The sequence below is a fragment of the Coturnix japonica genome, chromosome 1 (assembly GCF_001577835.2).
Source record: "Coturnix japonica isolate 7356 chromosome 1, Coturnix japonica 2.1, whole genome shotgun sequence".
Classification (NCBI taxonomy): domain Eukaryota; kingdom Metazoa; phylum Chordata; class Aves; order Galliformes; family Phasianidae; genus Coturnix; species Coturnix japonica.
In genome coordinates this window covers 73,284,768-73,309,342 of record NC_029516.1, presented here as the reverse complement: position 1 = coordinate 73,309,342, position 24,575 = coordinate 73,284,768, and the positions used below count along the sequence as shown (strand labels likewise).

At 42.2% G+C, this 24,575-nt stretch overlaps 1 protein-coding gene across 3 annotated transcripts in view; it reads right to left on the bottom strand.

Moving 5' to 3' along the window:
- The window catches only part of LSAMP (limbic system associated membrane protein), a 909,725-nt gene that overhangs the window by 388,553 nt on the left and 496,597 nt on the right, over positions 1–24,575 (bottom strand). The window contains exon 1 of one of the 3 annotated variants that reach the window (XM_015876019.2): positions 5,897–5,953. The exons of the other annotated variants lie outside the window; for them this stretch is intronic. Within the exon in view, the coding sequence (XP_015731505.1) occupies positions 5,897–5,936 (40 nt within the window). The 5' untranslated portion in view covers positions 5,937–5,953. Of the gene's footprint in view, positions 1–5,896; positions 5,954–24,575 lie in introns of those variants that run through there. 3 annotated transcript variants of the gene reach the window in all.

Here is a 24,575-nt window from a genome sequence, read left to right as displayed (position 1 = left end):
AATCTTTTTATTGGTGCTGATTCCAAGCAAGCAAAACTTCAAGAGCTGGTCAGTTTAGTGCAAGAGGAATGAATGATGCTGAAGCTCGTGAGCTCTAAATGCAATATAAGCTGTGTTACTGGGATTCAGGAGTAACATAGAATGGAATCGTAGAATGGTCTGGGTTGTAAAGGACCACAGTGATCATGTAGTTCCAACCCCCTGCTATGTGCAGGGTCACCAACCAGCAGACCAGGCTGCCCAGAGCCACATCCAGCCTGGCCTTGAATGCCTGCAGGGATGGGGCATCCACAACCTCCTTGAGCAACCTGTTCCAGTGCGTCACCACCCACTGTGTGAAAAAACTTCCTCCTAATACCTAACCTAAACCTTCCGTCTTAGACTAAGACCATTCCCTCCTTGTCCTATCACTATCCACCCTAAAAACCAGACATTTCCCCTCCTGTTCATAAGCTCCCTTCAAGTACTGGAAGGCCACAATGACGTCTTCCCAGAGCCTTCTCCAAGCTAATGAAGCCCAGTTCCCTCAACCTTTCCTCACAGGAGAGGTGCTCCAGCCCTCTGATCATTTCAGTGGCCCTCCTATGCACCCATTCTAAGAGTTCCACGTCCTTCCTGTACTGGGGGCCCCAGGCCTGGACTCAGTACTCCAGATGGGGCTTCACAAGAGATGAGTAGAGGGGGTGACAATCACCTCCCTCTCCCTGCTGACCACTCCTCTTTATAAACACAACCAAAAGCCAAGAGCAAAGACCTTTGCATGAAATTGCAAAATGAGAAGGGGTCCCTTTAAGCCTCACAAAAAGCCAAACCACCCCCTGAAGCTGCAGATTCTTCCACAGAGTATTAAATAACCAGGGAAAGAAAAATCATTTAGTTGTAAACCATGCGTCCTTTCTCAGGGCAATCCTGTGGTTGGTTTTCCCTTCCTTGTCTTTCTTTCCTTCCTTTTCCTATATCATATACATGAGCAGGCTAAAAAACAACATCTTTACTAACAACAGGGCAGTGAAGAGATTTGAAAACAAATAGGAAAAAAAAAAGTATCCCAGTTCAATGACGGTGTATGGTGGGGGAATAGAAGGGGAACAAACTGCAGAAAGGGGCCAGAAGCTTTTCTGAGAAAGCATAGTTTTTACACTAATTGCATACAAATTACTGGCCTGGTATCCTATTCTCACCCTGTGCAGCTTTACTTTAGTTCACAAAAAAACCTCATCTTCCTGGAGGCTCAGTGGCTGCTAGAGCACAAGAAGAGAACAAGCCAGGGATGGCTATCTATCCACACTTGACGTGTGGAAGTCAGAAATCCTAGCAGCACATCCCTGTATCCTCCATGCTGGGAAGCTGGCTGATGAAAATACTCGAGGATGAGTTCAGATGTGGATTATCCAGTGCTCTTCACAATCAGAACACCACTGCTGGCCAAATGATACAGCCCTTGCCTGGATGTTGTACTTAAGAGGCTTGCAAACAGTAGGTTCAGGCAAACTCAGACCTGCTCTTCATACCTCCTATGGCTCGCCCCAAAAGGGCCTTTCCGCCATGTGGGGTCTCACAGCCAGGGCACAGCACAGAACCCCTTTGGAAGTCAGCAGTGCCCTACAGCTTGAGGAATTGCTCTCAAAAGTAATCAAGTGTCTCACAGAAAGGGGTCTTGAAAGCTAGGCACACCAATTTAAAGATTTAGCCGGAAGATTTTGACAAAGCCCCTTTAAATGGAGCAGATATTTGTCTCAGTGAATGGAAAAATACAGTACGAATTAAGTCTGCAGAATGAGAACATTGGAGGAAGCGACCTGCATTGACTGGTAGCCGATACTGCACCCCTCATGATGTGTAACTAATAACAGCACACCAGACGTTCAGCTTGCGCATTAAATATTAATAACATTTTTCTTCTGACTCATCGTTAAGCTTAGAGCCTTGCTGCACAGCACAAACTGATTTACAGACCATCCATGGCAGGCTCCCGAGCACCCGTGCCGCTCAGCTGAACACTGGCCAGCCAGGAGCTTGTCAAGAGGCTGGCACACTAGCTGGGTCAGAAGCAGGGAAAGCAACAGTATGGGTAGGATGGAAATAAACAACCCAGCCAGCTGAGAGATCACCAGTAATGTACAGCATGTGAAATGAATCCCTCTGCACAGAGCTCAAGCTCTGAGGATACTGCAGATGCAATTGGTGGGCACTGATTTGCTCGTGCTCTGCTCCTCAGGTAAATAGCACAGCACTGATAATCCTCCTGGCACAGCCAGCCTCAAGCACAGTGGTCACAGCCCACTCTCAAATAAGGCTGTGACCAAAACAAGCTTTACAAAGGTAAACACAACTTACCATTCCCTGTCATACTCTGTCATGTTCATACTAAAGGAGAGTCAGGCTGCTACACTTTATACCTCTCTCCAACAAGGTGGTTTCCACTTCATAAGCTTACACTGCCTGCAGCTAGAAAGAAGTGCTTGCCTGAATCCACAGAGAGCATTTTGTAGGGAGATTCAGGCAAGCCATTTTTGAAATGCGGCACTCAGCAGCATATAGATGATGTACAACACTTAGAAAGTGCTTCCAGTGATTCTTACCAACACCCTATCACGAAAGCAGCTTGTTTCTTTGAAAGAGACCAGTGAATTCCAGCAATATGGGACTGATTTCAAACAAGCAAAAAGAAAACTTGAAGTGAGTCAATGATGAATTAGAAACATCAGAAGAGGGTGCTGGGTTTTCAAAGAAGGTGCCAAACTACTCCTGAGGAAGTACTCATTCCTTCTCCAGGTCACAGAGGACAACTGCATAGATTTGCATGGTTAATCATCTTCCACAGCCCACATCTCCTTTAAATCTTACTGCTTTGTTCAACTGCATATAACAACTATGTCACGAAAAAAACTTTCTTCTTCCCTTCCTCCTTCCCTCTCTACCTCCTCTCTTTCAACACGTACAAGATTAATTAGTGCATTGCACACAATGATTCCCACCTACAATAATATTGCTCTGCTCAGCAAAGATTGACGCTTGCAGGGGGAGAGGTACCACGTTACCAAAAGTTTATTACTCCTATGAAAACTGATCCAGAGCATTAGAAAGGTAGAGACAATTAGCAGTTTTCTAACTGTGCGAATCAAGACTAATATGTGATTCACCGTCTTTATTCTTTTTTATTATTATTGTTATCATCTTTATTTGCTAATTTGCAGAACTATGAATGAGTGTCACTGTCACACAGGGATTAGCCAGGTTTTCCTCACATCTCTCTTGTGCGCTGCCCTTTATTGCTCAATTGTTTTGATGCACAGCAATGAGACAGCCCCCTAAAAAGTGGCATTTTTTTAATTGCTGTCTGCTCAAGAGCAGGTAATAAGTCCTGTACCCGTTGGCACAATGGCTGAATCAAAGCCTGCAAGCTACACAGCCCTGTCCCAGCCTGTTATTCCCTATCAAAGCATCACGTGCTTATATAAAAGCACTGCAGAGGTCTGGATCATTACCCAGAAAGAGCTGTCAATATAACAGCGCTAGAAACAAAACAAAGCACCAATTCAGTACATTCATTTCCAGCCGAGGACTGTGTGCCAATTAAAATACTCCAAGATCTATGCAAGAAGAGATCACTTGACCATTCAAAGTATTTGAGAAAGGAAACCAGGACAGGAGGAAAAAAGGAGTGTCAAGGGAAACCTGATCTCCGCATGGTATTGCTGTTCAGAAGAACCAATTTGTGTTGATGGGTTGGACATTTAAGAGCTGATAGCATGTTGCGCTGTCTGTTATGACACTGGTGACTATGGGATTTCTTCAGCAGCAACTTTATTCTCTAAGATCCAAGGAACAGATAATGAACTGCACAGACTGGTAGCATTTCTCTGCATCAGCGCTGGAGGCAGCAGGTTGTCAGCTGAGTTCTCACTGTCCCCAAGGATGAAGGCTCACAGGGAACTCAATCGGTCAGTTCCCTCAGGAGCCCTCCCTCATCTACAAGCTCTTTCGGCAGACATTGGGCTCACAAAGCAACTGAGCCTTCGTGAGTTTTATTTTTCCTGGGAGCATTTGGCTTACTAAGGCACAATGACTGACAGCCCAAGAGTACCTGCGCTGCTGGCAGCCAACAGAGCCACGCATACATCTCCCAGTGCCACCACAAGACCTCTCTGCTCCATCCCTGCAAGAAGTGCTAGGCTTTGAGCTCAGGTTCTCATGAAAAAGGAAAAAAAAAAAGAAATCACACTGGGAAGATGGAGGTCTTCTATCTTGCACACATTTCTATTCTTGTTGTTATTCTCCTGCCCCTCATCACAATTTCCGTGGATTTTGTTTATTTCACTGAGTTTGCTTACCTCTAATGGCTAAGCCAGAGGGAAAAAACACATAATCTTGCTAAATCATTTCAATCTATCCACCTGCCTCCTACTCATAGTGTACAGCTAGCATTTCAAATCACACAAAGGCTGGGAAAGTGTAACCAATAACGTCAATTTCAGGAGAAGAAAGCTCCGAGAAATAAAGCCCCAAACCAGCACATCACGATGAGAAAATTGAACTATCTAATTGCCTACACTGAATAAAACCATGAAGCAGCACTGGTGGTAATAATTTCTAAAAGATTTAGTTTTAAAATATTAGTAATAAGGATAAAGGATTAACATTAATACCGTAGGTGACTAATCTTGGCTGCGCCTTTTTAACAACAGTGTTGCTACCGCCATCATAAAAGAAATTAGCACCGATAATTAGATCAAATCCTTTATGTCAGTAATCCCACTTGAAGATATTTTCAGAAGGTTGGAGGTTTAAGGCAATTTCCTGTATGTGTCCAGGACTCATTAATTAATATTGATATTTAATGTGTTCCAGACTTGCATTTCTTGGTAATACTCAGAGCTGTGTCCAACTCATTTGAGATAATAGTTTAGTCACACCACAAAATAATTGTCCATTCAGCACCAAAAACTACCATGCAGTTAATCAAAGGACTCTAAAATTGTCCCATGTTTCAAGGAACTGCGGTTCTCTGCATTTGAGCTATTTAATATTTGCCCCATGTTTAAAGTCAAGTCAGTCTTAAGATGGGCCAACATTCCCACCAGTTATTGGTACTGCTTTGTGTCATGACTTTATCATTGCTGTATTATTTTTTTCCTGTAATAATTCAACTCCCACACTCTTGAAAATAAATACAATGTCACTATTTCCTCTTTAATCACTTTGAAGACCTTTAAGCTACAGAAGGGGTGAAAAAGAAAGAAAGAAAACACTCCAGATTCCCAATGCCAAAAACCATCAATTAAAAATATATGATTTAACAACTTCACAGCAACTGCAGACACCTGTATGTTTCTAGGGACTTATACAAGACTTTTCCCATCATCCCCACTGGCGCAATTGTGCAACACCTTCCTAGGAGAAGAAGCAGCAGAAGATATAGTCAGATGCTTGCTAGTTAGCAACCAGACCTGCCAGATTTAAAAATGTCTACAGAAACACTTGAGCTCCAGTGCATATCTCAGGCTTGGCAGCATTCCCCTAATAGGCACCCATTGAGAACAGTGCAAAAGGAATCGGAATATGCAAGTGGCAGCGTACCTGCGTAAGCTGACCCGATGTTTGGGAGAGCTTTGCACAGCGTGCCTCCCACTGTGCTAGCAGCCTTTCATGTGTTTGTACCTGGCGGCTGAAAGAGCCACACACAATCTCTCCCACTACCGCACCGTTAGCTCCTTATTTCTGGGCGCATTGGTAAGGCCTGACTAAACCTCAGAAATCAAAGAAGAAGAATTATTGTTTAGTTAAGGTTAAATCCCAGTTCATCTATCTCAAACCTCCCGCTGAGGTGCCGTACAAACGCAGACAAGGAAAATACTTCAAGGTGCTTAGGAAGAAACCGTACCACAAAGAGTACCTGAGAGAGCTGAGGTTTGCTGATTGTTCAGCGGTCTCATAAAAACAGGAACGGCCACTTACCTATAAAGAAAAAGAGAAAGAAACATCAATGATGATTCACTTTGAAGAAGAAAAGTGTACTCAGTACAAACAGAGAATAAAATGATTGCAGTGCACATGCAGACTGTGCGTGGGGTGTGAGAGCAGGGAATCAGCCTGCAAGCACCATGACTGAACTGCAATATGAAGGCAGGGCTGAAACAGAGAAGGATGCAAGAAACAAGTCAGATACGCTTGTAAACCAGTAGCAGAATACACACACATTTTGCTTACCAAAAACAATGTCCCAAATAAAGGCAGCTATCGTGACTTCTGGGGCACTTCCCATTTTCTGCCTTCTCCCATTTTGCCCTGAATTAATACAGAAAATTCTCTCCCAACTTGCAAGTCAGTGTGTCCCTTACTGCAGACTGAAGGACTTATCCTCCACATTAAACATGCAGTTCAGGGAGATGTTTTCTGAATCTCCCCACAATCACACAGAATCACAGAATTGTAGGGGTTGGAAGGGACCTCTAGAGATCATCGAGTCCAACCCCCCTGCCAAAGCAGGCTCCCTACACCATGTCACACAGGAAGGCGTCCAGGTGGGTCTTGAATATCTCCAGAGAAGGAGACTCCACCACCTCCCTGGGCAGCCTGTTCCAGTTCCCCTCTCCACCAAGATTAAGCAAAAAATAAGTAAATCTGATGAACTTGCAAATGAATTCCTTTCTGTGCAACATGTGTGTATGGTCCCATTAGCAGCAACACAGCATGCCATTGATTGGGGAGGGGAAAACGGCTTTGTTTATGGTAATGGATTCTGAGACTCCTGGTGATAATTTATTTAGCAGGGTTCTTTTTTTGCAGAGCTGGCTATTACACTGATGGAAACCCTCAGAACGGGCTGATGTGAAAAGGGGTGGGGTGAAAAAAAAACAAGTGGCATTGCTTATTTTCTGAAAAAAATATTGTTATTAAATAATTGGAAGCACATTGATAAAATGCACACGAGAGCCAGGCTGCTGCAATTTATAATACAAATTACATCGCTATTGACAAATGGCAATTTAATCCAGCGATTAACTTCAACAATGTGAATTCCTCTGTTGCTTTATTATTTTTTTTTAAATAAGACGTACGTAGCACATGAAGCTGGATACATGCTGGGCTCACCAGATGCTGGGCTGTTGCTGGCCTCAGACTTATTTTTCTGCCTCATCTCCCCCAAAGGATACACAACTGGGAGCAACCTAACCAACTCCCTTATCATCCTTAAGTACAGATCAGCCCTGGGAAGTATCCATAGGGATATTCATTCTGCATAATTACTTGGCTTCAAGTTGAGCAGTTTCTTCTGCTTACAGAACTCTACCTGCCTAATGCTGTTTTTGGAGGAAAAAAAACCCCTCAAAAACAAATCCACAGCTTGCTGGGTATTGATTCACCCAGATGATTTAAAATGGAAAAAAGATCATGGTCTCATCCCTCACATATCCTTAAGGAACAAACACTTGATTAAACTACCCATCACGTTGCCTATTCTTCCACAAATATATCCAGAGGCAGAAGCACCCATCAAGCCAGAGATGCCAAGCCCATGCAATAACACTGCAGAGCTACCAGCTGTAATAGGATAGTAGGAAATCAGATCATCCTACATTTAAACTGATTTCTATCACTGATACTCTTTGCAGTACCAAAGTAGCATTGAATGCAATAACGTGTTGCTGCATGGTCACTTAATTCAAGAAGTAAATTCAATATTTGCTGGCATCCCCCACCCAGAGATACAAAGCAAACACATGTATGAGAGCTCTTATTTAGAATTACCTCTCCACTGCCTCCTGGGGCAAACCAAAACAGCTTAGGCATCTGTCTGGGAAGAAAGGGTTGTCATTCTCACCCTATACAAAATTGTTTACAAACTCCACGGCCTCTGACTTCGCATTACTGCTATGGCCCTGTTGCTGTCTTAGGCATACAAGGATTTTGCTACCAGGAAGTAAAGGGCCCTATTACCCTATTACATCTGTGACATTACTTGCATGTAGTTAGGAGCAGAGTAGGGAACAATGGCAACATTTTTCTGATGGGTCACCTGCTCAAAGATTGCTGGCAGAGCCACTTCCCAAACCCACAGCATTTTATACAGAACCCCATTAAGAATTTTCAAGTTCATCCTTTAAGATATAATTTTATCATTGCTATTTTGGATCCTCCTCTTGCAGTTGAAAGAAGCCAAGACAGAAAGAAGAATATTAAAAACGCTGCATATATGAATTTGCTTTTAAGCCTCTAGACAGGCTTAGTGAAATAGGCTATAGGATAATTTTTGAAGGGGGTGTCTGATAGATGTGAGCTGAACAGCAGATCTGGGTGGCTGAAAACCTGGGAGTTGGGTTCAGCTTTTGCATCAGCTTGTTTTGTGACCTCAGCTTTGTTCCCACTCATGTGAAATTATACTCATCAGGATAATTCCACCCTTTGTTAATTCTGTCAAGGGATTCAGAAAGACAAAGGGCTTTTTTCTCCCCAGCACCCAGGAAGACTGATTGTCAAAACTGTGCTGCTGCAACAAGACATGGTAGACCTGTGATGAAATTACGTTTTAACTCCAAGTAAGGTTACAAACTGTGGTTCATGTGAGTGCTGAGAAGGTTCTACCCTATCTTCACCTAAGGAAGCTTTCTCACTTCAGCTAAATATTATATGGCCAGACAGAGTCACCCAACAACAGGCTCTCAGTTCTGGTTTGAAGGAAACAAACAGCAATTTGCATTTCTTGTTGCTCCTCCTCACTCCCGCAATAAAATTGTTTTCTTAGATGAATCCAAGCTTACCAACATCTGCAGAGTAGGCAACATGAATGACATTGTATCTTGCAGCAAATATACATCTTGTAAATAAATATTTTACACATATACATACATACATATACATACATACATATACATACATATATATATATATATATATATATATATATATATATATANATATATATATATATATATATATATATATATATATATATATATATATATAACACACACACCTCCCCCAAATCTTGATCAGATGCTGTCTGTGGAAGACACTTGACTGGGTTCATTGCACCCTAACAGAAATACCCGCCCGTGGTCAAGCATAGCCATGGCTGAGAAGAGCAATGACCCAGACTGGACCCCACCACCCCACTTCTGCCCTGGCCAAGCTTTCTTTGAGGTTTCCTTTCTGTGGGCTGACCTATTCTTTTCCCTGAGTAACTAGAGAATCTTGATGAGAAGAGCGCCCGCGGTGGGACGGCTGCAAATGTAATGCAATCAGAAGATAATGACTTCAGAAGGAGAGGGGAGGGAGGGGATAATCAGCAGAGGCAGATGAACTCCCAAGATTTAAGAAAAAAAAATGAAAGAAAAAAGAAACCAGTTTTCATGCAGATGTCCCTAGTAATGAAGAATGAGGAATACTGGGGGAAAAAAAAAGTGAAATGTGAGCAGATTTGTTTCTAAATAGCACTATTTCAGAGCTTTCCATGGAGTGTAAGTAGCTCCTTAAGCTGAGTGTCTGGAAATACCCTAGACAAATTCAGACCTCTCATATGCCTTTCTCCCTCCCTCTCTCATATGTGTACCCATATTCGTGCCACAATTTAGAGCTAGTTTTAGTGGGAATTGAGGTAGGGAATATAAAATATGCAGGGAACATCCCTGCCTCCCTCCAGGCTCAGGTTGAGCTCAGTGTCTATGAAAATATTATGCAAATGTGACAGTGTTTTCTTTGGGCAATCCATTTAACCAGAGCTTTCAACACCTCAGAAGCCTGGAGACAAAGGGTGCCAGTAATGATAAACACAATTTATTTACAATGGGAATAATAGGGAAGGTGTGGGTGGCTGCGACTCCAAGTGCTCTCCCCTGCTCTCCTTGCCTGCTCTGCCACAGGCTTCGACCTTCCTTGGTGATGCCAGCCGCTCCCTGGGGTGAGGGCTTCCTAGGGGTTGTTCTGCCCAGAGCTTTCTCTCCCTCTGCTCAGATCCTGCATTTTATATTCAGATATACAACTTCCACAGGGAAGAAGTTTTAACTTCTCAAAGCAAAGCAGTGAAAGACCTAACACTGGCAGACCTGGCTACAAAAATCATCACAGAGTTCAGGCCTGAAAGAACCCGAGTGGAACTACAACCCCTCCAAGGGGAAGCAAGATGCTGGCCTAGCTCTACAATGCTTTCCTAGACACCCTCCCTCACCAAATGGTATCAATGCTTAACAGCAACAACTCTGAACACTACTCACACATCACAGGGTGTGAAGCTCCCACCTATGGGCCAACCAAGCAGCTTCTGGGCCAGCTGCTGCACCTGGAGCTCACTCAATTAGCATGAATCACACTGATGTCATGTCAGCTGAGGCAGCTCAGCTGCCTGTACAGCTGTGCTAGAGAAGGGGTTGCTTCATGAGCTGTCCCTGCTGTGGGGTGAGAACACCTGGAACTGAAACCACTTGCACCCCACAAACTTCATTAATTGAAGGGTGAAAGCAGAAAATACATGACACATTCCACCCCAGAAATAGCTGTCGCGCAGGAAGAATAGCTGCTGAGGTGACCTCCATAAAAATCATGCTTCCAAAGGATGATCAAACTTCATTACACCTTTCCTATTTAAGTTATCCTTTATTATTATTACCCCTGAGACCCAGTACTCTCTTTAAAAAAAATCTAGTTCTTTTTAATTTGTTCCAAGTAAAACCATTACTTAGAAGTATGACAACTGTATTACTAATTACATAATAATTTTATGCAGTAGCACCAGTAAAAATGGCTTGAAGTCTAAATTAGGCCTAATAAAAAATTAATTTAATAAATCACTTGGCCTCCAAAAATATTATTTACTTAAAATTAGAGTTTGCTGAAAAATTTCACATTACTTTTTATTAATGCCACATAAAGTAATTGTGTAATTAGAAGTTAACTTATGAGGTGACACAACTTAATTGATAACGATGCACGGCATTTACACAGGACCCAGCAGCTGGAAAGATCCCAAGATGTTCTGTTAAGGAGAAGTGAGCTGGTGTCTGAGTGCCACACCAAGACTGCAACCACCCCTGGGCAACTACTCATTAGGGTCCACCAACATCAATACAGCGGTATAGAAGGAAGCCTGGACACAGAACTCCACAAAACAGGAAGGAAAACAAAGAAATAAAGCCATTCCTTGGAAATAAGGTCAGGGCACGGGGATTTGCACTGTTTTGTTCACAGTGAATTAAGGCACCATACAAGGCTGCAGAGCACCGTTACTTGCAGCCTGCAGTCAGAGGGTCCCTTAGAAAGGACCCCTTTGGCTTTGCCCAGCCTGTCTCATCTCATTCACACAGTCTGATCAAATCAGGATAAGTGATAATTAAAAGTCACTGCAGAGTGTATTCTTCCCAGTACTATGCCAAATGGTAGAATGGAATGAAACTACTTTAATGGGTTTAGGGGCCCCTTTGACTTCTAGGTGCTTCACATACTGTAGTGTAATAAGTCTATGAGTTAATATAATAACTCTGTATAGCACTTTATACTTCAATTTTACAGAAAATTAAAGAAAACATATAAGTTTGGGATGGAATGAGCAAAATAACACCTCATCCTCACATGGATTATAACCAGAAGCTCATATATCACACTAAAGAACAAGGAAATCTGCAGTGAGTTAAATCTTCTGCAGGACAAAGGAAAACAAGAGTCAGATGACTGAGTCCATCCTAAACAACCGATGCTCCACAGTGAAGAAGCTGGCTTTGGGATATGCTAACTACACACACCTGTGCAATTCAAGGGGAGATCCATGAAATTAGTTGTTGTGAATCCTACTGATGAGAACTGGTGTTGTGAATGTCTATCTTAACTAAACCACATTAGTAATAAAGCAGGTGTAACGCTATAATGGGATGATAACAGCAGGGTGGCAAAGTCTTTGGCTACAGCAAATGAGAATGAGCCCAAATGCAGCAGCCACAGATGCAGAAATGAAAGAGCTGCTTACCTTTGGAAGGCTTCAGGTAGACAGTGATCTCTAGCAAGAGATGTCCTTACTTCCACTGCCAACCCTTATGAGTGGTCTGGGAAGGGGTGGATCCTGGCTCCACCCCTCAAGTCACTCAGGTGCACTGCATACACCTGAGCTCCCCTAGGTTGGCCCTGCCTTCCCACCAGGCGCTCAATCACTGTTTCAGGCCATGTCCCAGCATTTCCACTACAGCATGAAAGAGAAGGGTGCAAGGATTCGACAAAAGAAACATCACCCACCCAAAAAAATAAAGTTAGTTAGCTCTGAGATAATTAACATGAGCAAAGGGAAAATGGAATTACAGCTGCGATTCCATAATATTTCAGGGTTTGAGGTTTTTTAAACTCATTTCCATTCATTTTTAGAGGCACAGAATGAACGAAACAAACATATGTCATCAAATATTTCCACTCACAAAGTGGAAACAGACTATGCTAGCTAAAATAAGTCCAGATTGAAACTTATTTGTCTGCAATCCCCATCAGTAGCTTCTAGTGCACTGCTTAAATGCCAGAGCCTCCCAGCAAGATGCACACTGTAAAAGCATGAGCAGCTGGGACTGGCCCCCTGCATCCCTTGGCACATTTGTTCCCTCCCTCTCCTGAAGGAACCTCACTTCTCAGAATCAGGTTTGAGTGCCAGTATTGCCAATTGGAAATTCAAAATTTGTTGTCAGAGAGCTTTACCTGAAAAATTCACTCTATTCCACAAGCCTACCTTGTCATAAATGCGCTCACTGAAATAATGACAGGATGTGGATGCCAAGAGAGTGTCAATGCAATCAAGACAAATTGGTGAAGGAATTGAGAGAACTACTTGACAGCACTCATCCTGCTTGGATGGAGGCTGCTTAAACATTCCCCTGCTTTCTTGCACCGCAGGAGGCCCTTTGGCAGCATGGCACCCACACTCTGTTCTGTTCTCCCACAGCCAAGCACAGAAGGCTCAACAACCTGAACTGCAGCTGTAGGCTTTGGGCACAGCTGCACACCAGCCATGCAGGAGGATGCAGCACACAGACCCCCAACACATAGCACCTTTCTGCCATCACACCAGCTGTACCAAGTTAAGCTCCCTCCGCCTGCTTCCACACCGCAAGGCTATCAGCCAGATCAGCTAAACAGATCAAATCAGGAGAAGCCTTTAAAAAAGGCTGAAAATGGTAATGAGGACATTGCCATGAATCACCCTGTGGCTGATTTGACATTGCATCTTCAGTTTCCCACATATGGGTTGCCAAAAGGGGAAATAAGACTACAAACCCATGCTGGTTTTAAGGTGCATCTGGGTAGTTATGAAATAAGTTGTAATAGAACACCAGAAACAGCAAGAACTTCAGAACAGCGACCAAGGGTGTTTTAAAGCTTATATAAGACAACCTCAAGCACCTGACAGATCTTTTACTCTACTTCTCTTAAAGCTGGGTCACAACATTCAGCCCTTGTCTATGAGGCCCTTCTCTGTCCATTTTTCTACCACCCTATATATATATATAACAATTTACTAATCTTAACACCTCTATGATAAGTAACTATCAAAATGTTCCCAGTATGAATAGCCAAACCTTCTGAACAGAGGAGTTACAACCCCTATATATCACACATACCTAAACAGCCTGGAATGTTTCTGAAAAGGGTTGCAATGCTATTGTGTCCACAGCAACAGGTCGCCATGGTTATCTGCTGTGACATCAGTAATGGCAGAAGCTATCCCAGCATCTATTTGCTTGCTTGCAGAGATCACAGTATCAGCTGTTCATTTAACAATGAGATGTGCTGAGCACTCTACTACCATAGAAGAACTTCAAGTTGAGTTGGTGGAACATTACCAACTACATGTTTTCTGGTCATGATGTGATGCTTAGTTGAAAGCCAAAACATTTCAAGTCTAGGGCAGACTATCCTAACACTTCCATAGGATGACAGAGAGACCCAAATCAAAACACTCAGCATTTCCATTCCAAAAGCAGAGTAGACATTTTAAACACAGCTCTCCTTCATTAAAATGCTTGAAAAGTTTTGGGTGTAATCCAACACGGATCAAAAACAAAACTCAGAAACTCGTAACTTGTCATGAAGCAGAATTAGCATTCTCCAGCCTGCTCCGCTTTTGGGAGGTTGGGGAAGGCTGGTGCGGAGGGGGTGCTGCATTTTAAAATCAGCAATGGAAATAGAGTAATACACAGAAAGGAGATTTGAAATTCAAATGCCACAGGGTTCAGAGGTGCTTGTGCCTAAGTTTGTAGTCTGGGCTGTTAAAGGGATAATGCACAGGCTCGGAGCCGCTTCTAAAATTATCTGTAGAACTCAGGATGTGTACTTCAGAGAGAGACAGGATGCAAGTGTGATCTCTGCTGACAACAGCTCTGAATCCAGCTAGTTCGGGACCATCTCTATGGATTCCCAGATATGCTGATGAGCTGGCAGTTGACAATGTGTGTGTCAGGGATAACATTTTGTTATATATATATCAATAGTGGCATTTAATTTCTGCATGAAATTTCTGCATTTATTTTCTGGATGAAAACTGTCCAGTCCCCTAAAGAAATGAAATGCTTGTTAAAAGGAAGAGGCTGTTTGATCTTCCCTTTGTGGAATTTCAAGCCTCTGACTTGCAAATCTTGTTCAACTATCATCTTTGAACTACAGCACTAGCCTTCTGTTTGCACAGAGGCTTATGCTAAGTTGACACATTCCAGTGTCCCAAACAGGCTGCCTCCTCATTGACAGGACTGTCTTAAGAGTACATGGAATGAGAATTAAGTCTTTGAATTTTTAAGCGAGTTAACATTAACAGCGAGGCTCTCAAGTCCTGAAGAAATGATAAACTGTACAGCAAGTACAGGACGAATACATGCACTAATATATGAATGACTTCCTATCCCCAGACCCAAAACTTGTATGATTGATTTCATTCATTTTGCATCTGGTTTTGTGTTTAAGTGCAGAAACACCCTCAGATACACAGCTTACACAGAACATACTACATTTAGGCTTTGTAAATGTAATATTAACATAAGCTAGCTCACATATTCAGAAATTATCATGAGAACAAGTCATGCAGAGTTTAGTATTCTCCTATTTTAGTTCATCTCAAGGCTTTAGCTTGCTGAGTTCAATAGAACCTCCAGCACAAATTGCTATGCCTTGACTAAAGGTTTGAAAGAATAGAATAGTTGGAAGGGACCTTGAAAGATCATCAAGGCCACCTGCCTGACCACTTTAGGGCTAACTGAAAGCTAAGCTGCTTAACGCCCCCCAAAGAGTGGTTTGCCCCTTGACAGCCAGGGTACAATGTTGGCTTCTGCTGAGCCTGCTGCTACCATCACTCCTAAGTCTCTCCCTGCTGAGGTGCCCTCTAGCCACTTGTCTGGCATTACTGCATCCCAGGTCCAGCAACAGGCACTTCCCATTGCAGAACTACATGCCATTGATTATCACACAACTCTCCAATATACCAGAATCCCTGGAACTCCTCTCTGTACAAGGCAACTGTTCCTGCTGCCACTGCAGTTACTAATGTGCTACCTTGATATACTTCACACAACCCACCACTTATATTTTTACATCTTCAGTCACACTCTCCTCTCAGCTGCTTGGATTATCACCTGGGGTACAAATGCTTCCTACTATGTTATCCTGGTAATGACAACTAACACACCCAAGTAAACAAAGTTCTTCTCAAAAATAGTTATGTTCCCTGATGCTGAAATGTCATCTTTCCTTTTTAGTCTTTTGCCGCCAGCATTCACAGAAAGAGATAAGGAGAAGAGCAGATGTAAAGAAGCTTCAGATCCATCTAAATGTGTTGCTTGCCTCTGTTTGCCATTTGCAAGTTTCTATGCAATATACTCCTATGAGTAATGGCAGAAGAAAAATGCAAGGAACAAGCAAAGCACTGTCAAGAAAGATCGGGTTTGGTAGATTTGTATGTTTTAAGGCCAGAACAGAGGTTGAAACAACTCCCTCTAGCCTTCAATATTTCACAGGGCTTTAATCTTCACCCCATTTTCCTTGTACTTGCTCAGTTACTATTACCTGCCTAATTCATCCTTTTTTTTTATTATTATTTTATTTTAAGCAAGGTATCCTGTCTTCGCTTGAAGGTGATGACGAGTTACCACGTCCTAAAGGAGTTTGTTAGAGTACTTGATCACCTTCACTGTTGAAATGTTAGGCCTAATTTCTCATTTGAATTTGTCTGACATCAGTTTCTGTGCCTTGGTCCTTGCTATGCCTTTCTCCCCTAGATTAAAGCATTTTGTAGCACATACATTTATTTTTTTTCCCTTTATGAAGATACTTATGCCCTGTAATCAAGCCCCATTTCAATCTTTTCAAATAAAGAAAGCAGACCAGTCTCGTAGTCTCATTGCAAGTCACTTTCGCTACCCCACAAAGTCACACTGAATGCTCTTTTTATGTGCCTATTTAATTTGATTTTGCCTACAAAACACACTCTGAAAAATGTGGATACTAGAAAAGGACTTACAGCATCAGAAATGGACCCACCAATGCTGTGTGAGAGAGAAAGCCACTTCCCACCACAGTTCATTGCTGTGTTGTTCATAGATCTACGGTCATTAACACCCTTTTTACTACCACACTGTCTGGAAACCTAAGCTGCACTTGTGCAACACCTTACTCCTCTTTTCAAGACACAGTCCTTCTGCCAGCTGAAAACACAATTTGCTATTCTATCTCCCTAAATATCTGAATGAATTTTGGGTGTCCTACACATCTTGGCAAGAAAGGATGCAGCCTTTAAATAACCCATGCATGAGGTTTTTACTGTCGTCTTATTTTTGTATCCATCTGCTAATCTTTGTGTCATCCACTCTTCTTTCCTTCCCCCTAATCAGCATACTTATTCCCAGATCATCGATAAAAACGCTGAATAAAGTGGGGCTTTGTACTGTCTTCCCAGAAGCTACTCAGGAATGCCCCCATTTGATGATTCCCTATTGACAACTGCTTTGTGAGATCTATCATTTAGCTTTCTCTCAAGTCACTTAATCTCTGCTTTATTGATAATTGCACAGTGTTAACATTTTATCAGAATGCCATGAGGTATTATATCATGTTACAAAAATCCAAGTATGAAGTCATTTTCATGAACCAGACTCCTAATACCACAGAGAAAGAGCAGATTTGTTTGAAAAAGCCTATTTTCCTTAAATCTGTGTTGACTAGCACTAATGACATTCTTACCTCTAATTCTTCAGCTGCTGGATTCTATATCATCATTTCCACTTTTATTCTAGAGCGATGTCAAAATAACTGCCCTATTACTGGTTCAAGTCATCCTGGCTGTTTTGCTTCAAATCCTGCACATTAACATTCTTCTAATATTACTGTTATTCTCCCACAAAGATTTAGAATTAACATCTGTGAGCTGGAGATCACCTCAATCAACTCTTGTGAGCTCTGTGGCACAATTTACCAGAGCCTGTGGATTTCAAATGTCTACCCTTATTAAGCATCGCCTAACATCCATCATAACTATTAATGAAGTGAAAAATGCCTTGTCAACTTCATAAACAGAGGAACAGTTACCAGGTCTGGTAATTGCAGACTAAACTACCTGCAACAGCTTCTGAGCAATATTCCACATTTGGGACTTCAGCACACTCCAGTAATTTCCCTTCACACCTCGGAAACACCCCAGATGGAATATCCAGGAAGGAGCTGGCTTTACATGAACATGATGCAGATTTCTTTCACACTCCATTAAAAGACATGCAAATGAAGGAGCTGCTGAGTTTCAATCCAGTGGTGAACACAAGTGACTGTTCAACATGGGCAAAAAGAAAGGCTCCCTCTGAAACACCTGCTTCTCCCATCCCTGCAAAGCATACCATCAACCTGGCAAACCATCACTCTCTTCCAAGTCAGGCATTATTGTTACTTCAGACCCCTTCCCAGGTCCTTGCATAGAAACTTGAAGGCTGCTGCTAGAAAATGTCTAAGGCACAAGTTCCTGACCCTTTCTCCCTGCAGCTAAAACAGCTGCCCAAGCTCAGGTTAACTTGCCTTTTCATTACTACAGCATCCTTTTCTCAGGCCTTACTACTGCAAACCTGTCAGGCTCAAATCAGTGCAGAAAGACAAAGGTCATAGTCCCTCCCTGTTGTCTACAGTATGTTGTATTCTCACCCTGTTTCTTTCAGCTCCTCCTCTATTTAAGGAGACACAAACTGTCTATTTTCACTGTCAAGGTTTTATGGCTTACCTTTACCCAAGCATCACCTCTGGATCCCTAACAAAAGGTTAGCTCCCATGTCTGATGGGCAGCATTACCCAAATTGAAATGTTTCCAACAGCACTTTAGAGCTTTCTCCTCTAAACTTTTACTAAGCTGCTTCATTGTCCTGCTTAAAGCTCTGTGCTGAAGCTGCAGTGCTTATAATGATGACAGGCCAGACTTGAGGTGCTCACAAACCTCTCTCATGCTGAGCAGTAATGCTAACTCTTACTCTTTCCACCCTTCTCATCTGTGGATGCCTGTGTCTCTTGCCTTACATTTAGTTAAAATATATAGCCCAGGCTTTTTTAAGAAGGCATAATAACCGTCTGAGACTTTCAGCTGGTGGTCACTGACATCTCTACTAACATTTCAATTGCTTTGCATTCATTCAGATGAACATGCGGGGGAGCAGCCAATCACACTGTTTTCTGGTGTGACTGGGGCAGTCAGACTGCATCAATATTCATAAGATAAACAGTGCCTTGGGGTGGTCCTGGAAACAGTAAAATAATCAGTCGCACTGTTGGACAGCCAGCACAGCCCCAGTTTAGCTTGGGAAGTACTCTCACAAGAAACTGAGGTACAACTTGGAAACTAGAGCATTCTTGAGACTATTCTCCACCTGCAGCCTGCATCCAGCCACCTGGCTCTCAACAGAAAGTGCATGATTAACACAGACATATTCTCATGTGTTGTTCTCCTCCTAGGCTGTGTTTACAGGTATGACACGACTATCAAAACTTAATTTTGGACTTATCAGTAACTGTGAAAAGTTAAGAGCAGTTCCATGCAGGGTGTCACTTCAACTGCTATTTTTTCCCCTCTCGCTATGTAGTGACAAAAGCCACATCTTAAACATTATAATCTAGTGCTTTATCCCACCAATCAAGTCAGTTATACCAAACCTATTTTCACCAATGAAAGGGAATTATGTCTCCTTACTGCCCCCAACCCTAGGTGATCACAGGGAAATCATATCTTCCCTAGCCACTATTTGCTACACTGGTTCAATTTGCTTGAAACATCCTGACCCTGAATTCTTATTGCAGCTGTGGCCATAGCAGCATGGAGCATCCTCAACCATACAGAAGAATTGCTAGGTACAAAAAGGAGTCCAAAGCAATTGTTGTTTTCGACTTCAGGAGCAGCTGTACCACATTACTGTGTACTAAAGTTGAGAGAAACCTCAGGACTGCCCTGAATTTTGTCTAGGCCATTACAGCAATATTTCAAGGCTATTATGTAGGAAGGATATATATCTAGAAACAAAGATGCTCCAAAGTTCTGTCCTATACCCTAATACCCGATCAGCTATATCAAACTGGTACTAAACCAATTAAAGATCATCCTAAGCTGATTACCCCTAAAAATGTAGTTTTAAAAACACCACAGATGACACTTGACATGGGAAGGGGGAAGCACAGCATCCCACTACAATGTGCTAATACCTCCCAGTTTGCTGTTGTAACACATGCAGTAGCAACAGAGCGGCAAGGTCCTAAGCTGCAACAAGCAAACATTTGCCCAAACACAACAGCCATAAGCACAAAAACAAAGGAAAGACACTATTTACCCTCAAAATAATTCAGGTACACAGAGATCTCCAGTAAGACATCCTTGCCTCCACTGCCAGCCCTTAAATGAGGTCTGGGAAGGGGTGGATCCTGGCTCCACTCCCTATAGTCAATCAGGTACACTGCATGCACCTGAGCACCTTAGGGTTGGCCCTGCCTTCCTACCAGGTGCTCAATCACTGGTTAAATCCATGACAGCATTTCCACCGCAGAGGTAAGTTTGTGAATGTTGAGAGGAGACAGAAAGCACATACAGATGTGAGTCATGACAAAAGTATGCTGTCCCACTCAGGCAAATTTGACTCAACAAAAAACTCTACACGTGACAACAGCCCTCTCAGAAGCAATTCAGTGTTTCAGTTGAGCCAAATCCTGAAGCCAAAATTTCAAGTCAAGGCACCCCATAGTATCTAACACCTCTATACATGCAGCTTGCTGTTTCCCTACTGGAAACCCTGGGATCTCTAAATGCACGTAGCCCACTGACAGCTCCAGCTAATCTCTTAGCTGTCACCTCACTTAAAGATGCTCTCATGGCCTCACAAAGAAAAGATACTCTTTAACAGCCTCAAGCACACAAATAAAACATCATTTTGTTTTTGCCTCTCAAAAGGCCCTTCAAGAACTGTGATTCCTTGAAGTGCATGTTCAAAACAGAAATATCTAGCCCAAGATCAACAAGGGAAGAATCAGGAGACCAGAAAATAAAAACAGCTCTTAGGCAGAGAAGAGCCCTAACAGTAAAAGAGCCTGGATGGATTTAATAAGGGAATGTGAGCATTAGTGGCTCTCAAAAGATCCTAGTTTCTGGCTTGAACAAAGGCAGCTTTTGACCTTCGGTATAATGCAGTAGCAGTCCTCAATGATCTCTACTTAGTCCCTCCCAAGGCAGTAGCAGCTGATGAACCAACGCTCGACTTCTGCCTGCTCAGCACTTGAAAAAAAAACTCCTGGGCTAGGTTTTGTTTTAACTCTGACAGCTCAATCAGGGTAATGGAAGGATTTTAATGTATTGTTGAAAACAAACAAACAAACAAACTTCCTTTCAAACAGCGATACTTATTATTTTCCTGCAAAGAAAAGGGAACTTCTAGCAAAGTGTTTGCTTGATAGATCTGGACAGACTGTGGACAAGATAGGCATGGCATGGGCTAGAGCCACGCAATGTGGTGTCCCCTGCAAGCCATGGTCTGATTCTCTCACTGTGCTGTACAGCTCTAACCTGCCTGAAGCGGAGACCGAATTCTCTTAATCTCATCCCTACAAAACTTGTGTTCTCACCAGGGAGTACAGACCCATGCAATCCTTTCCTATCAGTTTGCAAAGGCTGTACAGAGATCTGCTCGTCTTATCTCAGATACCAAGACTTCAGCTTTATGCACTGCAGCCTACAGACACCTTTTCTTCTCATTAACAAGCCCCTGTCAATCTAGAAACTCAGGTGCAAAGATCAATAATTATAAGAAATGATGTGCTTCTTTTTGACATAAAACAGCCAGCAGAAGCTATGTGTGGTAGGTTATGACACCGGTCACAGTTGTTGTCCATGGCAAAATAGCTGTCAACCCAGTTCTGCAAATTTGCATCTCTGGCATCAGGTGTGGAGAATAGAAAGAGAGATTCTGATAAGTGATCGCAGAGAGCTAAGGAAGGAACAACAAAATCTTGTAAATTCCTTACTTGAGAGCTAACCTCTTCTATCGAGAACAGAAAATGCTGAGCTAATGATTTTAGGATAGATTTTTTTTCACCTTTAATTATGCATCGTCAGTGACAAGCTCATGTGGAGCTAAAAGCTAGATCCGGACATGAAGCTAATTTTTGGAGCTATTGGCTGTTCACTACCAGGAATAAAAATGATTCCTTGTCTTCCTAGATTTGGTTTAAGGAGCAAAACCTCTTTGTCTCTCCGTCCATATTAGCCGCCTACAGACAGCCCCATTTTCCATTTTTGCATTTAATTATGCCTTCCTATGTGAACTACTTTACATTTGTGCTTATTGAATCTCAGCTTATTGATTTCAGCTCACTTCTTGAATTCATCATAGTCAGTCTCTGGGCTAATCCTATTCTCCGATGCATTGGCGATTGCTTCCAGCTTTGTTTTGCATATGAATTTGATTAGCATACTCTCCATTCCAGTCTCCAGTGAAAATGTTAATGAAAACACTGAGCGGTATTAGATGGAGTTCACATGCATGCAGGACTCTGCACCACTGCCTCACCTGATTCTAAACATTTATTAATACTCAATACTCAGAACAGCCAGCCAGCCCACACTTGGTTAACTGCATGCAGTAAATCCGTTTTGTATATACTCCACAAGAACACTCATAGGCCTAGGTCAAATGGAAGGAGAGGTCAAGTCAATAGCATTTAATTTGGGAAGGTACATGAGGCTGAGGTTGAATCAGAGTTTGAATTCAAGTCCCTGAAATTTCAGCTTCGAAAGACACTCACATTTCTGCAAAGATCATGGCTGTCTCAGGTTTAATTCCTCCAGTGTTGCTCTTACCAAACACCTTTAAAAGAAGCCAAATGGCAAAGTAGGCTGGTTCTGATCTGGATCTAGCTTTCCAAAAAAACTGAAGGATTTAGGACTCAAAGAGTAGATCATATCCATCTCTCATCAAATATTTAATTGCAGTCGAGGCATATTGACCGTTACCGTATTATAATTTGCCTAAAGACAAATTAGGATTTCCCATCTTTGCTGTGGAATCAAGATGAGCATAAATGCCTCTGTTTTTAATCCATAATGCTTCATTTTTTCTGTTTTTAATGTTTAATGTAATTTTGGTGTTTTCTCCAGCTGATCCAAGTCTTCATTGCTCTTAGTGTACCTCTCACACTGGCTCTTTGGACAATGCAGCAATGGCCAGGAAAGAACACTGATCATTAGTTTCCAAAGTCACATGCAACTAAGAAGGTTAATTTTCATTACCAGCAGTGTGTGATGGGATCTGTGATTCTGTAAAATGATTTATTTCTGTGGGAGTTTCACAACTGGATGGAAACAAGCTGAACTGGGACAAAGGTGCTATGAAGTTGGTTCTACTTGAAGAAAGGGTCTTTTTGACCTAGGATGTGAGAGAGGCCTGATCCAGCTTGAGTTGCCCTGAAACCAGATGTAGGCAGTGCATTCAAGTATAAGACATCCCTGTATCAACTGCCTGTTCTTATAATCCATTCTAGCAAAGTTAGGACTGCAACCTGTTTTTGGCCTTCTCATTTGTTCTCTCTCTCTGCGGCAAATCCTGTATTCGTATTTAACTTATAAATCTATTATTAAATATTTAACATATCTATATATAAACAGTGAGTATTTATAGAATGCCTGCTAGTTAAGAGCTCAGGTATCAACCTTTTTGCCTCCTTGTGTGATGAAAATTTCTCATTAGGGCAACTCCACTGACATTGGCAATAGATCCTTCTGCATGTCGAAGGGCTAACAGCAGCAGGTCTTCTCCAACACCAGTAGGTTCAGAAGGCCTGTGCAACGCCACTGGTTCCTCTTTACTTGCAGCTGAAGTGAAGGAAAAACACATTATTTGCTTCGTTTTAACATTTCAGTATAATCAGAAAAGGCAAATGCACTAAGGATGTCATTCAGTCAGAAACCATGGAAGAGATGTTTAGCATCGTGTTGAGTACACAAGAGCAGGTGTTAACTTGTAAGAGCCCCGTTCTCCAAAGGAACAGATGGTCTAGAATATGCTTGTCCTTTCTCATTTTTCAGCTGCCCCATCCAGTACCATTGACTGCTTTCTGCATCTTCTCTGCAACACCCTTAAGCCCAGTAGGCAATTCTCTAAGCTGCTACAGAGAGGCTTTTATTGCTCCTTCATTTAAGGGACTTTGTATGACCCTGTTTATAACATACTGATGTTCTGAATAGGATTGTGAGGGAAAGAAAAGCTATTGTCTGAATTGCACAGAGAAGAAATGAAAGTACAGATGACGCTTCTGAAAAGACTTAAATGATGTCTAATGACGGGGGTAATCACAAAGCAGGGTTCTCAAAGGCACATGAATATCTAATCCTCAGTGGTTTAATTGAAAGGTGAGCAACCTAATTTTTTTTCTTTTAAGCATCACACTACATCTCTACCTGCATCATGAAATACCTGAATACCTTTGAAAATCTAGCCCTTGGCCTCTCTCCTATTTCAAGAAAGGAGACTAGGCAACTGGAAGCATAAATCAAAAGGCTCCTCAACATAAGAATCTTTTCTGAAGAATGAGTGTGAGCTCAGATGCCACATTTGCCTTATTCAAAAATACTACCATGTTTTGCCTGGAAATTTCGGAGCTATCAACGGATCTGTAGGACTTCAGCAGCCACTTTGGAACGCTCCATTCCTGTTCCCGATGGACATAAGAGCTGGATACTATCGGTGCTGTACAGATTATGCTTTAACAGGGGCTGAAAGCTTCACATTTTCTTAATGAGAACTGGAATGAAATTGAAAACTACAGGCTTCATTTAAACAAGAACAGTGTGAATCTGGCAGAATTCAAACCCAACTGCAACTGAAATATTGACCTATATAAAAGTCAAGCACAGAATAAGAACATGACTGGAAGGCATTCCTGCAAGATACAACCAGCTTTAACTGAACTGAGTCACGTGCAGAAACAGTAGCTTCATATTTGCAAACATTACGCACTCAGCAGTGCACGGAATTCTATTCTTACTGTCTTATACTAAGCAAAATAAATATCAATTTAAATATGTAACAAAAGGGATAAATAAATCAAACTGCTTAACACAG